Source organism: Cynocephalus volans, chromosome 10 (assembly GCF_027409185.1).
Source record: "Cynocephalus volans isolate mCynVol1 chromosome 10, mCynVol1.pri, whole genome shotgun sequence".
Classification (NCBI taxonomy): Eukaryota; Metazoa; Chordata; class Mammalia; order Dermoptera; family Cynocephalidae; genus Cynocephalus; species Cynocephalus volans.
This window is the reverse complement of record NC_084469.1, coordinates 99,337,923-99,354,361: the sequence shown is the minus strand read 5'-3', so window position 1 is coordinate 99,354,361 and position 16,439 is coordinate 99,337,923. Positions and strand designations below refer to the sequence as shown.

Genomic DNA, 16,439 nt, shown 5'->3' with positions numbered 1-16,439 from the left:
GTCTGGCGGGAAGAAGACAGTCAGGTGAGAGAAACCAGAACAGGTGGCCTTGCAGGTGATCTTTGATGGGTGGGTACCATTTTGGAAGGTGGTGGCAGTGGTGGGTGGGTGAGTGGTAGCAGGAGAAGGCATAGAGGAGCTGGGCAAAGGGAAGAAACTTTACTGAGCATCTGGGATGCTCGAGGCTCTTGAGGTTGGTTATCTCATTAATTACTTAAGTTTTGGAGGCATGATGCTTTGGTGTCCAAACTAGAAAGCCTGTAGTTTTCTTTTCCTTATTATTATTTTCTTTTCCCATTAAAAAACCCAGTTTTTATTTATTTATATGTATTTACTTTATTTCTGGTTCTGGTATCAGTGTAATGCTGGTCTTGTAAAATGAGTTTGGAAGTTTTCCCATCTCTTCGGTTTTTCGGGGGAAGAGTTTGAGAAGTATTGGTGTTAATTCTTCCTTACACATTTGGTAGAACTTACCAATGAAGCCGTCTGGTCCTGGGCTTTTCTTTGTTGGGAGGTTTTTGATTACTGATTCAGTCTCCTTGCTAGACATATGTCTGTTCAGATTTCTTTTTCTTCATGATTCAGTCTTGATGGGTAGTGTGTTTTTAGAAATTTATCCATTTCTTCTAGGTTATCCAATTTGCTGGCATATAATTATTCATAGTAGTCTCCTATAACACTTTTTATTTCTGTGACATCAGAAATACTTACAAAAACATTTTTATAAGTATTTTTTAAACTTTTAGAACTTAAAAACATTTTCTTATGAAAACTTTTTATTTCTGTGACGTCAGTTGTAATGTCTACTCTTTCATGTGTGATTTTATTTATTTGCATCTTTTCTTTTTTTCCCTAATCTAGTCAAAGGTCTATTAATTTTGTTGATATGTTTGAAAAACAAACTCAGTTTTATTTTTTATATTGTTTTCCTGTTCTCTATTTTATTTATTTCTGCTCCTATCTGTATTATTTTCTCCCTTCTGCTAACTTTGGGCTTAGTCTGTTCCTTTTTTATAGTTCCTTGAGGTTTAAAGTTAGGTTGTTTATTTGAGATTTTTCTCTTTAAATTTAGGCATTTATCACTGTAAACTTTGCTCTCAGTACTGCTTCTACTGCATCCCATCCGTTTTAGTATGTTGTACTAAGTTAGAAAACTGAGAGAAGACTTGGTGTTTCTATTTTTTAGCCATTTCCATCATTTTAGGCTTATCTCTTCCAAAGGCAGAAGGCGATGGTTTGGGAATTGTACACCGTCAGCACAAAAGATGAAATTAAGTCAATTATAAAAAAACCAACTAGACTTCCTTTCTAACTTGGGCCCAACAGGATGGCTCCTGCAAAGAAGGGTGGCAGAAGGGATTCTGCCATCAATGAGGTGGTGACCTGAGAATACACCATCAACATTCACAAGTGTATCCATGAAGGAGGTTTCAAGAAGCATGTCCCTTGGGCCCTCAAAGAGATCTGGAAAGTTGCCATGGAGAAGATGGGGACTCCAGATGTGTACATCGATACCAGGATCAACAAAGCTGTCTGGACCAAAGGAATGAGGAATGTCCCATATTGTCTCTGTGTGTGGTTGTCCAGAAAGCGTAACGAGGATGAAGATTCACCAAACAAGCTCTGTACTTTGGTTACCTGTGTATCTGTTACCACTCCCCAAAACCTGCAGACAGTCCATGTGGACGAGAACTATCTGCTGATTGTCAAAGTTATAAAACCAAAACAAACAAACAAAACCCCCCAAAACTAAAAATGAGTGATTAAAAAAAAAATGAAGGAATATTCTGTAGAATATCTCCCTGGTTATTCCAGTGTATTTTCCCCAGTAGAATGCACAGTCTCTCGGTGTTAATGCCCAAAGTTCATAAAATGTGTGTGCATCAGTCAATTTTCTGTTGCTTATAACAGAATACCTGAAACTGAGCAATTTATTAAAAAAATAGATTTTTTTTCTTACAGTTTGGAGGCTGGGACGTCCAGAGTTAAAGGGCACATTGGTAAGGAACTTCTTTTTGGTGGGGAATCTCAACAGAGTTCCAAGGTGGCACAGGATATCACATAGTGAAGGCTGAGCTACAGTACATGCTAATATGCTTACTCTCCTTATAAAGCCACCAGAGCCACTCCCTGACAACCCATTAAAACCACTAAGCCGTTAACCCATACATGGAAGGAGAGCCCTCACGACCCAATCACCTCCCAAAGGCCCCACCTTTCAAATGTCATCTTGGAGATTAAGCTACAATGTGAGCTTGGGGGAAACATTCAAACCACAGCAGTATATATCTTCCAATATAAGGTTTTCTTGCCCATGGTTTTACAGGAAAAGTTTATATTTACACCAAGATAAATATAAGATTTTTTTTTTCTTTAAAAGATGACCGGTAAGGGGATCTTAACCCTTGACTTGGTGTTGTCAGCACCACGCTCACCCAGTGAGCAAACCGGCCATCCCTATACGGGATCCAAACCTGTGGCCTTGGTGTTATCAGCACCACACTCTCCCGAGTGAGCCACGGGCCGGCCCTAAATATAAGATTTTAAATAAAATGATGTGTAGGAAAAACGTCTTGAGTTATAATCGCACAGAGTGTGTGTCAGATATTGCAGATGCTAAGAGAGGTTACCATAACATCATGCTAAGTGTGAGCCGTTCTCTGCTGTTGTGCACTTGTGCTGAATTTGTTTCCCCAGGACCTTCCATATTTTGGCAAAAGCAAAAGTTAATGTTCTGTAATGAGTCCTCCAAAAGTTGTGACTGGAGAAAACGTTGGAAAAGGAATCAATGAAGAGAAATATGACCCCATACTGTTAATAACCAGTTTTTGGTTAACAAAAAGCAGACTTTTAAGTATTTCATATCCTAACATGATAATTCATTATTGATGCATAAGCCTTTTACTGGTGTCAGCCACATTTCAGGAAATTGTTTGAGAGTTTTGGGTTGATGCACAATCCAACCTTCTCCCATTTAAAATAATGGAATATAGAGTCCCAATGGACACTTTGGTGAGCATCTGCTTTTCAGAAATGGATCACGGACATTAAGCAGGAGTTACCTGTATTAAGAAAACGATAGTGTGGGTGGCACATGAAAGTGGCAAAATATGTAAAGGATTAATCTTTGAGGTATGCAAAGGATTTATAGTTTAGGCACACATCTATAACACTTTATTTGCCATTTTCTCTTCTCTGTTCTTTTGAATTACATGGTTCAGTCACAAATAACTTTAATCATGATTTGTTCCATCCATCCATCCATCCATCCACCCATCCATCCATCCACCCATCCATCCATCCACCCACCCACCCATCCATCCATCCATCCATCCATCCACCCATCCATCCATCCACCCATCCATCCATCCATCCATCCATCCATCCATCCATCCATCCATCCATCCATCCATCCATCCATCCACCCATCCACCCATCCACCCATCCATCCATCCACCCATCCATCCACCCATCCATCCATCCATCCATCCATCCATCCATCCATCCATCCATCCACCCATCCTTCCATCCATCCATCCATCCTTCCTTTCCTCCCTCCATCTATACATCCACCCGTTTTCTTCCATTCTCTGTCCTTCCTCCCTTTCCTCCATCTGTCCATCCACTAACCAGTCCTTCCATCCCTCCACCGTCCCATCCATTTATCCATCCCTCCGACCACCTGATAATTGATGCCAGTCAACATGATAGGTGTTGAAGAGCCACTGCCTGCTTCTCCATATCTTGATTTCTCTTTCCGAGCTCCAATCTACTCCAGCCCTTGCTGTACAATAAACATTGCTGTGTCCATGTGCGTTGGGCACCAGTTATACAGAAATCAATAATTACAGGTTCTTTGCCATCACGGAACTCATGGTCTCTGGCAGGATTACTCAATGTGTGGTCCATGAACTGATATTAACTCTTGAGAAGAGAAGGACCTTGCAGCAGACTGTAAATAAACTATACTACCAAACTTTAGTCCAACTGACATTTCTTCCATAGCGAGATTTTCTATTAGTCTGTTTCTGTTGCTTATAACAGAATACCTGAAACTGGGTAACTTATAAGAAATAAAAATTTATTCCTTACAGTTTCAGAGGATGGGAAGTCCCAAGTCCAGGTGAGGGCCTTGTTGGTGAATGGTGAATCTTCACAGCAACGCAGGATATCACATGGCAGATTGGCTGAAAACAGAGGGAATAATCTCACTAGCTCTCCTTTTAAAGACATAAGAACCATGCCCATTAGTCCATGATTGAATCAATCAATTCACAAGGGTACAGTCCTCACAATCTAATCACAGCTTAAAGGTCCCACCTTTCCATTACCATAATAGGATTTCCCACCCTCTTAGCACTGTCACAGTGAGGATTAGGGATTAAGTTTCAATGAGCTCTGGGGGGACATTCAATCCAGAGCATTCCACCCCTGGTGCCCTCAAATTCATGTCCTTTCCATTTACAAATACGTTTATTTCATCCACAAAGTCTTAACTTGTTTCAGCTAACAAGTCCAAAGTCCAAAGTCCCATCTATGAAGCAAAAACATTATCTACTTCCAGGATACAGTGGTGGGGCAACATAGGGTACATATTCCCATTCGAAAAGGGAGAAATAGGACAAAAGAAAGAGGGAACAAGTTCCAAGAAATTCTGAAACCCAGCAGAACAGGCATCAGATCTCAAAGCTGAAGATTCTACCTTGACTACAGGTCGGGTGTCCTCTGCACACTGGTGTGGGGATTGGGCCTTCAAGTCCTCAGGCAGCCACATTCTGATGGCTTTCCTGGTCTCAGGCCATGCTACAGCTCTCCGATGTTGGTGTTCCACTCTGGTAGCTCTACAAATCTGGGGCCTCCGTGGTGGTCTCACTCCTATGGCCCTGGTGGGGGTTCTCTGCTGTAACTCCAATCCCACATTTCTGCTGAACATTGCTCTAGCAAAAGATCTCTGTGGTGACTCCTCCCCTGCAATAGATCTCTTCCTGAGTCCCCAGGCTTTTCCATACATCCTTTGAAGTTGGGGTGGAACAGCTCTTGCATTCTGTGAGCCTTCAGACTCAATACCACACGGACACAACCAGGGCTTCTGGTTTGGATCTTCTGAAGCTTTAGGTCCAGCAACACGTGGGGCCAATTTAGCCACAGCTGGAGCAGCTGAAGCAGCCGGGGTGTGTGGAGCAGCATCCCTAGTGGGCCCTGGGGAGTGAGCCCATGGAGGATGTCTCAGTGCTGTTTCCTGAAACCTTCTTGTCTCTCTAGGCCTCTGGGCCTGTGATGGGAGAGGCAGCCTCAAGATCTCTGAAATGCCTACAAGGTTTTTTTCCCTCTTCTCTTGATAATCCCTTTCTTCTGTACTAATCTCTTTAGCAAGTAGTTGCTGGGCTGCACCCTTGATTTCCTTTCCCAAAGACGCTTTTTCACTCTTTATGTGTCCAGGCTGAGAGTTTTCCAATTTTTCACTCTCTGCTTCCTTTTAAATTGTAAATGTCAGCTTTACCTCATGCCTTTGCCACCATAACTCAGCATAGGCTGTTCCAAGTAGCCATGCAGCTTCCTGAATGCTTTGCTGCTTAGAAATTTCTTCTGCCAAATACCCTGGGTCAGCACCTTTAAGTTCCACATTCCATAAACCTTTTGGGCATGAATAGAATACAGCCAAGTTTCTTGCAAGTTCATAGCAAGGGTGATCTTTGTTACGGCGTCCAAAAGCTCCTTCTCATTTCTATCTGAGACCTCTTTAGAATGGTCTTTATAGTCCAAATTTCTATTGGCATTCTGGTCACCACCATTTAGCCAGTCTATAAGATGTTCCAAACTTTCTCTGGTTCCTTTATTTATTTATTTATTTTTTTACTGGTAAGGGGATCACAACCCTTGGCTTGGTGTCATCTGCACTGTGCTCAGCTAGTGAGCACACCGGCCATCCCTATATAGGATCCAAACCCATAGCCTCGGCGCTCCCAGCGCCACACTCTCCCGAGTGAGCCACAGGGTCGGCCCTCCCTTATCTTTTAAACTCTCACCAGCATCTAAGCTTTTTCTAACCTGCTCCTCCAAATTCTTCCAGCCTCTGCACAACACCCAGTTCCAAAGCTGCTTCACATTTTCTGTCTTTCTTTCTTTTTTTAAAAGATGCCTGGTAAGGGGATCTCAACCCTTGACTTGGTGTTGTCAGCACCACGCTCTCCCAAGTGAGCCACCGGCCAGCCCCCACATTTTCAAGTTTTTATTACAAACAACACCCACTTCTTTGGTACAAATTTTCTGTATTAGTCCATTTTTTTTCCTTATAACAGAAATTCCTGAATCCAGATAACTTGTAAAGAAATAATATTTATTGCTTAGTTTTGGAGGCTGGGAAGTCCAAAGTCCAGGGAACACATCTGGTGAGAGCCTTTTCCTGGTGATGCAGGGTGTCACATGGCAAAATCGCTGAGCAAGAGAGAGCTAAGCTTCTCAGCTTCTCTCCTCTCAAAGCCATTAGAACCACGCCCATTACTCCACGAATAGATCAATCCATTCATGAGGATAAAGTTCTCACAATCTAATCACCTCTTTAGGACCCCACCTTTCAATTACCGTCATAGGATTTCCCACCCTCTTAACATTGTCACAGTGAGGATTAAGTTTCAATCAGCCTTGGTGGGACATTCAATCCACAGCAGTGTTGAATAACTTTCTGGTCCAAGCTCCTTATCTCCACGCAGACAGTCATAACTGCTTTAAGTACTGGTTTAAAGTCCACTTGGGAAGCAGATTTCCTGAGGAATGTCAAATCCAGTTGGTAAGGTCTGGCCCTGTGGATTGCTGCGTTGAGAAGCTCCATCCAAGCTTAGAGGTAGGAAATAATGGATTGGTTACTCGTGTCTGCATGGGCGTGGAAGTAGAGTGGTGGCATGGCATAAGGAATTGCTGGTAGCTACATACTATTTTTCAGGGACTTAACATATGTCACTTTTGTTTCTGCTTCTACCGGGTTCCACCTTAGTGCCACCTTTCTGACTCAGCTTTGTTTCGAGAAGCAGTCTCGTTAACTCACTCTGCCTTGGTCTCAAGAGGGTTACCTTTTACTTCCCACAGTGGTAGCCTGGCTCTCTGGTCTCTGCCATTTCTCCTGCCTCTGGCCATGGGCGCACCATAAACTCATGGGCACTAGAATCATCTATCCCTAGACCATTGATTCTCTGAGTCTTGGAGACCCCTCAAGGATGGAGTTTAGTGGAAGAAATGTCTCATCTGAGGAAAGCTGCCTCCTGACTGTTCCACCGCCATCACTGCCTCATTATTTAACTCAGAAGAGATCTCTTGGACATCGTATTTTTTTTTCGAGCATGGGGTGCCTTTTTCAGCAATAGATTCCCTCATTCCTGTCTCCTATGTAGATCCAAATGAAAGGACTTAGATATCTGCCATATTCAACTATCCACCTCAGTGCTGCCCATCCTTCCTGTGGTTAACTGAGAGATGAGTAAATGTTCTTTCATAATCCTCCAGGGACAATCCATATATCAAGGGCTCTAGGCTTCCACTGCAGCTAATTTTCTCTCTAGCAGAAAGGGAGACCCAGAGGACTTCTGATGCAACAGTTCTCCCCTGGAGCCTCCACCCCCAGACAATGATGTTTATCTTTGCAAAGACTGAGGTTGCACTGGTTAAGCCCATGATGCTGGAATTCAGGGAGGTTTTATCAGAGACTGTCCTGGAGTGAGGGGGGGTTGGCCTGCTCATGGAGCATTGAGAAGGGGCCTCACGCTGTCTGCACACAGACCCTGGTGAGGGGGGTGAGAGCTTGGAACAAAGGTTTGCAGCGACATTGGGCGTCCAACCACGGTTTAGAGAATAGGTGTTGGTGGCAGGATGGGCCTGAAGACCTGCTGATTTTATAACCACAGGAAAGATGGGCAGCACTGAAGTGCATAGTTGAATACGGCAGATATCCAAGATGCAAGCACGTTGGGTTGCATCTATATAGGGATTTAGATGGAAAGATGAACTGTTGTCTACCTCGCTGACATTTGCCACCCTGCTGGCAGATGTCTCATTGTGAGACTGAATGCTTTTTTCCTTGTCTTTTGTCACTGCTGTGAACCCAAGCGGGTCAGACCTCTAGACAGCAGGAGGCCACCCATATTGACATTCATGCCTAACTTCCTATAAGAGATGCTGGAAGCAGCAAGGGGTGAGAACCTGACTTTTGCCATGGGGCTGAGACTAAAACAACATTTCTGGCATAGGTTGGGGACATCTTCAGCTCAGCTCCTCGAGTCAATGTCCATACACAAGTGATTCTCAGCTCAGAACTCCAGGGCAGACAAGTTGAGTGTTAACTCCAAGAAAGAGGCGGCATCCAGAGTAGAGAGATCTGAGAATTTGAAATCAGACGGATGGGGGTTCAAATCCTAGCCTGCCTTCTTAGTAGCTGTGTGACTTTAGGTAAGTCACTTACCCTCTCTTACCCTGTTTTTCCATAACATTAGTTCTAACAAAAATATCATTTCCCTCACAGGATGTGTTCATTTGCAACTATTTATTGAGCAAGCTCTGCTGTGGATTCTTGAGCTGTAGTAATTAGATATGAGGATTAAATAAAGAATATCAGTGACAGTGTCCTGCAAACTGTCATGTCATTATTTGATTATTAAGGTGGCCAAAGATCCAGATCATGCCTGGTCATAGTGGAGCAATGTGAGAATTTTATTTGCAATAAGAAAATAATGTCACTACTTCCCCCTGGTCTCTCAGTGTCAGCAAAGAGACCCCTGGGTCCAAATTTGGCATCCATGTGGAAAACGGGGAAAGGGAGAGATAAAACCACAACCCTAAAACTTGACAGTGAGTCTCCTTTTCAACCCAAATCAGAGTTAATTTAGGAGTCCTGGTGAGATGTTCCTGTCCAGATTAGAGAGAGTCATGGCTGCTTTTTCCAGCTCTGCCCATATGACTATGGGGCAGAGGTTGGGGAGGTTGGATGGGTGATTTTTTTTTTTCCAAAGGTGGTTTTGAAAGAAAGAGTATGTCTAAAGCTCAGGACACAAGGGGATCACAAATGGATTAGAGAAATTGCTGCCTGGAGATCCCAAAGCCCAGGGATTTTTATTTTTATTTTTTTAGATGCATCAAAGACAGGGGGTATCCTGGAAGGAAAGGTGAGTTTGGGGGCACACGCACGCGTGTGTGTGTGTGTGTGTGTGCGTGAGAGAGAGAGAGAGAGAGAGAGAGAGAGAGAGAGAGAGAGAGAGAGAGACCAGATGAGGGTCTTTGAAAACAGAAGAAAGATCAGAGGAACCAGTGGGGGGTGAGCACACTATATTCCAGACAAAAACATCAACCTGTGTGGCTTCTCCCTGAGAGAGTTCTGGAGTCTTAAGGGATATTCTGGGGAGTCTTTAGCTCAGACACTTATTTTATCATCCCAAAGGGCCATGGTGCCTGGTATCAGGGGAAAGGAAACATCACTCCGAGAAGAGTTCCGGGTCCTGATGGTTGGTAAGTATGGCTTCTGTACTGGGAAAGACTGGAGCACGATCACCTATTAGCCAAAAATCATAACCTAGTGGTGAATGGGAGTCAGGTGTGTGTGTGTGCATGCGTGTGCATGTGTGTGTGTGTGTGTGCATGCGTGTGCATGTGTGTGTGTGTGTGTGCGTGTGTGCGTGTGTGTGCATGTGTGTGTGCGTGTGTGTGTGTGCATGCGTGTGCATGTGTGTGTGTGCACGTGTGCGTGTGTGTGCATGCGTGTGCATGTGTGTGTGCGTGTGTGTGTGCGTGTGTGTGTGCGTGTGTGTGTGCGTGTGTGTGTGTGTGTGCGTGTGTGTGTGCGTGTGTGCGTGTGTGTGCGTGTGTGTGTGCGTGTGTGTGTGTGCGTGTGTGCGTGTGTGTGCGTGTGTGTGTGTGTGCATGCGTGTGCATGTGTGTGTGCGTGTGTGCGTGTGTGCGTGTGTGTGTGTGTGTGTGTGAAGCAAATCCTGAACATGTTTGAGGATATGCATGGACTGCTGATGGAAAAACAGAGACTTTGGAATTAGTTCCCTATTTTGTTCAGATCTTGCTCTGTGACATGCTTGCAGGGTGATGCTAGACAGGTCACTACACTTCTTGAATTCCTGTCCTCTCATCCAAAAAATACAGATAAATAATAAGGCCCACAGGCAGTGTTCTTTATTTTTTTATTGTGATAAGATATACATGACAAAATTCACCATTTTAATCATTTTTAAGTGTGTCGTTCAGTGGCATTTAAGTACATTCATCTGGTTCCGCAACATTCATCTCCTGATCTTGAGAATTAAATGCCTTAAGCATGTAAAACACTTCTCTAGATGCCTATTACAAAGTCAGCACTCAACTGGTGTCAGCTCTTTTCAGGGTGGGGATACATGAGTGGACAGAGAAGGACCAGATTCTTTTGTGGACTTACCTAGCCTTTAACAAGGATCTGCAGTAAATGCTATTTTACTAGCTGGGATACTTGGTGTGACTAGGGGGAACTTCTTGGCTCTAATGTGGGAGCAAATTGGAAAGATTAATTTTTTTTTCCATAAGGAGACATGGAAATGGTGAGATAGTCCTTGGTTTGAGCTTAATGTAATTAAAAAACTAACATCTGGAAGAGAACTTGATGAAAGAAATCCCTACAGTTCACAGTAAGCCCAAATCTCCTGAAACTGTAAGCCAGAGGTTCTCAATCGAGAGTGATTTTGCACCCCAGAGGACATTTGGCAATGTCTAGAGCCATTTTTAGTTGTCATAACTTGAATAGGAGGAGTGCTATTGGCATCTATCAGATAAAAGAGGTTAGGGGTGCTGTTAAACGTTCTACAAGGTGCGGGATGGCTCCCCTCCCATGACAAAGAATGATCCATCCCCCAATATTGCCAAGGTGAAAAAACCTTGTTATACACTAATGGAGATGCAGAAGGGGAAAATGGACTTTACAGCCTCTGCTAATGTATCTCAGAAGCCAGAGAAGGGGCAGGTAGTTTCTATCCAGTAAGAACAATGGCGTCACACAGCAGCACTAGAGAAGACGAGCGGGACAGGGTCATGCTTGACTACAGAAAGGGCCTTAACGTTGACTAATAACTACAAAAGCCAACACAGGCTGAGAATGTCCCATGTGCCTGGCACTGTGATAAGCACAGGGCACCCCAGCCAGTGACCTTTAATGCCTTTCTTCTCTAGCGAATTAGCGATATTTACAATTTATGAGCACTTGCCACGTGAGAGGCACTGAGATCTTAACATTCATGCTTTTGTTAATCTTCACAGCAATGCCTGTGACCCAGATTATTGCAACCCATTTTATGGATGAAGAAACTGAGGTTGAGTAACTACCCAAGGTCATGCTGCTACAAAGTGGTTGAGGTGGGATCCAAGCCCATTTTAATCTTACTCCTGGGTGCATTTTCTTAACCACCAGTCCACACAGCCCGTGAAATCTATTCCTTCTGCCGAGAGCAATTTCCCCTTCTCTTGCTGCCAGGAAACTCCAACCTTCAAAACTCAGCTCTAATGCCTTCTTCTCTGTGTTTCCATTGTTGGAATTGTGGGTGGTGCATGGTATTCCAGGGCAATCTGGATTTTGGGAGTGTGGAGTTTTCCAAGGAAATGAAGTATTCCTGATTTAAGTGTGCAGCTCCTCCTGGTCGTTGGTCATCTTTCTTGTCCACGTCATTCACTCAGGGAATGTTTTTTCAAGATGCAAAATCTTCCAGGGCTGGTGTCTCACAGCAGTCCTTGAAACTGAGTCAGACCGCCCACAGATAGCTACTCTACTATCCAATGCCACGAAGACACCAGTAATAGCTGAGCTCGTTAACAACCATCCCCTCCCCTCAACCCAGGGTTATTCAATCTCCAACCTGAGGTCGCTCAACTTGCTGTCATGGTTCTTCTATGGCTCGCACACCCTAGATTCATACCCTCAATGAGATCCAGCGCTGGCTAATCATAGATTTCTCTTTGCTCCAGATTCTCATCTAGGCATTTGGACCCAAGCCCTTTTCTCTGTTCTCTTGCTTGGTTTGCTGCTTCAACTCCACCATCTCCTTTTTCACTTTCTAGCTGCTGTGGATTGATTGAATTGTGTCCCCCAAAGTCCGTATATTAGAAGCTTAATTGCCACTGTAACGGTTGGGGGTGGGTGGGAAATCCTATTATGGTAATTGAAAGATGGGGCCTTGGGTTGTTGATTAGATTGTAGGACCATGCCGCAGTGAATGGATTAATAATGGTGGTCATGGGTGTGGTTTTGGGGGCTTTAAAAGGGCAGCATCTGAGAGTCTCTCTCTGCTCCTTCATTTTCTGCCACGTGAGACCCCTGCATTGCTGTAAAGCCACCACCAAGAAGACTCTCACCAGACATGTTCCCTTGACTTTGGACGTCCCAGCCTCTGAAACTGTGAGCAATAAATTTTGTTTTCTTACACATCACCCAGTTCCAGATATTTTGTTATAAGCAACAGAAATGGACTAATACACCAGCCTTTTTGGTATCTCACCTCTGCTTTGGCCCCAGGATCCTTAGGATGACAGATATGGAAGTATTCCACCAGGTCTATGTCACTGTCTTTTGCTCAGACCTCAAAAGTTTGACTACAAGGATCAGTGGGTAGCTCCTGACTGGGGCATGGCCAGGTGTCTCATTCAGAGATGAAAGTTGCTTCTCTCCCATCCCACACCTGTGACGGACATCACTAATGGATCAATGCTTTTTTCTCTTTCCCCAATGATTCCAGCTGTGGCCTCATAACTCTTCTTAAGACAGCATCCCAGACAGCCACTACCAGTCGATGGAAGCTGGCACGTGGGATGAAAATTAGTCTGTCTCCCCACTCAGGATTCTTGCCACAGGTCTGTTCTTCCTGCAGCTAATGTATGTTGTGTAAAACATGGGGGATGTGAACCAATCAGTGGCCTCTGACTTCATTCTGGTGGGCCTCTTCAGTCGCTCAGGGTCTGGTCAGCCCCTCTTCTCCCTGGTGTCCACCATGTTTATCATGGGTCTTCTGGGCAACATGACTCTGCTTTTCTTGATGCACATGGACTCGCGGCTCCACACACCCATGTACTTTCTTCTCAGCCAGCTCTCTCTGTTTGACATTGGCTTCCCTCTGGTCACCATTCCCAAGATGGCATCAGATTTTCTGCAGGGAGAAGGCTCCATCTCTTTCGGGGGTTGTGCCGCTCAAATATTCTTCCTGACACTGATGGGTGTGGCTGAGGGTGTCCTCTTGGCCCTCATGTCCTATGACCGTTATGTAGCCGTGTGCCACCCTCTGCGGTACCCTGTGCTCATGAGACACCAGGTGTGCCTGCTCATGGTGGGCTCCTCCTGGCTGGCAGGTGTGCTCAACGCCTCCATCCAGACCTCCATCACCCTGAGCTTCCCGTACTGTGCGTCTCACATCGTGGACCACTTCTTCTGTGAGGTGCCAGCCCTGCTGAAGCTCTCCTGTGCAGATACCTCTGCCTACGAGTTGGTGCTGTCCATCTCGGGGGTACTGATCCTCGTATTCCCCCTTTCCCTCATTGCCACGTCCTACGGCCTCGTGTTCAGGGCCGTTCTAGGCATGCGCTCAGGGGAAGCCCGAAACAAGGCCTTCGCCACATGCTCCTCACACATCACTGTAGTGGGACTCTTTTATGGCACAGCCGTGTTTATGTACATGGTGCCTGGTGCCTACCACAATCCACACGTGGACAATGTGATCTCCCTCTTCTACAGCGCTGTCACCCCCACACTCAACCCCCTCATCTATAGTCTGAGGAACCGGGAGGTGCAGATGGCTTTAGTCAAAATGGTCAGCAGAGTTGGGCTCAGGCCAAAGTGGTGACCTCACAAGAACGGTTGGCATGATTGCAGTGTTCCTACATCCCACCCATCTTTCCAAAGCATCCATTTGTGGTATGGCTGCTATTGCCTCATGTCCAAGGGTAAGTGTTTGTAAAGTTCCTCCCTGCCCCATGATCAGTTGATTTCATGATTTCCCCCAAGGACTAGTGGAAAGCAATGGTAACAATCCCAATCACTTTTTCCCCCCGCCTGGCATGCATTTCTCCGAGTTCCCTCTTTCCCCATGGTTATTTGATAATTTGAACCTTGGTTATCGGGCAAGATGACATTATTTACATGAATGTAAGGTTGTTTTCCAGCCAACCTGAAGCTGCAAACTTGCAGACTTGCACGTACTATCCAGACACTGGGAAACCAAAGAAGACATCAGTAAAGCTGTGCTGATTTCATCTCTCCAGGAGGACCCTGAGATAACAGCAAGGACAGGAGCAGAAACCAGATGGAGTCTTGGAGAGGCCTGGCTCTGTGAGCAGAGCCCCCACAGCTCATGTTTTCCTCCCTACTGCTTTTCATGTCCCACATTCTCTTCCCTCAGCTCCCTCTTTATAAACCCCTCAGTAAATCTTAATCTTGGAGATAGCTTTAGTCTGGCCATTCTGCTTCAGGTTTACCAGAGAGATGGGTTAGCCTAACATCTCTCCTCAGGTTGCTGGTATTCCTGAATAAAAGCTGACTTCCATTTTCACCAGCACCTGACTTTTGAATGGTTTGCTTTTGAAAAGGGGCAAGCAGCTGGACCTGTGCCAGGTGTCACATTTTAGAGAGACTCATCCAAGGAGCTGAGTGCCCCCAGTATCAGTTGCAGGGTACAAGATCAGTGCACAAAATCGCTTGCATTTCTATACACTATCAGTGAATGATCCAAAAAAGAGATTTAGGAAACAATTCCATTTACTACAGTATCTGAAGGAATGAAACATCTAGAAATCAATTTAAAGAAGGGGGTGAAAGATTTGTACACTGGAAACTACATAACATTGTTGAAACATATTAAGAAAACCTAAATAAAGGGAAGACATCCATGTTTATGGATTGGAAGACTTAGTACAGTTAAGATGGCAATACAACCCAAAGCAATCTATAGATTCAGTGCAGTCTCTATCAAAGTTACAATGACAATTTTTGTAGAAATGGAGAAAGCCAATCTTAAAATTCATGTAGAATTGAAGAATTCTCGAAGAGCTAAAACAATCATGAAAAAGAACAAAGTTGGAAAGCTCACATTACCCAGTATCAGAACTTACTACAAATCTAACAAAATCAAAACAGTGTGGTACTGGCATAAGGATAGGATTATGTAATAATGGAAGAGAATTTAGAAATAACCATAAATAAACCCAAATCTATTGCCAACCGGTTTTTGACAAAGATGCCAAGGTCATTCAATGTGGAGAGAAGAATCTTTTCATCTGATGGTGCTGGTGTACAACTTGATGCAGAAGAGTAAAATTGAGCCCCTATCATACACAAAAACTCAAAATAAATTAACATGCTAAGTATATGTACTAAAACTATAAAACTCTTGGAAGAAATTACTCTTGAGTAATGCTTCATGACTTTGGATATGGCAATGAATTTTTAGACATGACACCAAAAGTATGCACAACAAAAGAAAAAATAAATTGAACTTCATCAAAATTAAAAACTTTTGTGTATCAAAGGACTGTACTGAGAAAGTGAAAAGATAACCTAAAAGATGGGAAAAAATTTTTGCAAATAGTGTCAGAGAAAGGTCTAGTATCCAAAATGTACAAAAAACAATTCAACAACAAAAAGACAAACAAGACAATTAAAAATGGGCAAAGACTTGAATAGACATTTCTCCAAATAAGATGTACATATGCTAAATACCCCAATATGATCATTGCATACTGTGTAAATGTACCCAAATATCACATTGTACTTGGTAAATATATACAATTGTCATGGGCCAATTAAGAAAAAATAAAAAGAAGTCCAGAGACAGAAGTAGATTAGAGATTACCAGAAATGGGGCTGGTGGGGGGACTGCATGGGGAGGAAATAATGAGAAGTTATTTCTTCATGAGTACAGAGTTTATGTTCAGGACGACGAAAAATTTTTTGAACTAGATAGAGGAAGTGGTTGCACAGCATTCTGAATATAGTTAATTCTATGCAATTGTATGTTTAAAAATGCTTACAATGGCAATCTTTGTGTTTTGCATGTTTTACCACAATAAAAAAAAAAATGGAGAGAAAAAAAAGATGTACGTATGGCCAAAAAGCACATGAAAAGATGTTGGTCATTAGTAATCAGGGAAATGCAAATCTGCACCACAATGAAATACCACTTCACATCTGCTCGGATGGCTACAAAAAGTTAAAAAATAACAAAATAAGTTCTGGAGAGGTTGTGGAGTAATAGGAACGAACCCTTGTACATTGCTGGTGGGAAAATAAAATATGCAGCAACGTTGGGAAACAGTGTGGTGCTTCCTCAGAAAGTTAAACATAGAATTACCATGACCCAGCCATTCTACTCCTAGGTATATACCCCAAAAGAGATGAAAATGTACTCAAACCCTAGTACACTGATGTTCACAGCAGCCAAAGCTGGAGA

The 16,439-nt window shown here is 43.7% G+C and overlaps 1 protein-coding gene and 1 pseudogene across 1 annotated transcript; both read left to right on the top strand.

Annotated features, from left to right (window-relative positions):
- The first annotated feature begins 1,327 nt into the window (after positions 1 to 1,327).
- Positions 1,328 to 4,839, top strand: LOC134387536 (large ribosomal subunit protein eL31-like; annotated as a pseudogene).
- An 8,054-nt stretch (positions 4,840 to 12,893) lies between these two features.
- Positions 12,894 to 13,838, top strand: LOC134387535 (olfactory receptor 2Z1). Its single transcript, XM_063109986.1, has one exon. The coding sequence runs from the start codon at positions 12,894 to 12,896 to the stop codon at positions 13,836 to 13,838; it is 945 nt and encodes a 314-aa protein (XP_062966056.1).
- The last annotated feature ends 2,601 nt before the right edge of the window (positions 13,839 to 16,439 follow it).

What these genes read in the sequence shown, in the direction of transcription:
- LOC134387535 (XM_063109986.1), top strand. Translation starts at nt 12,894, where the DNA reads ATGGGGGATGTGAACCAATCAGTGGCCTCTGACTTCATTCTGGTGGGC.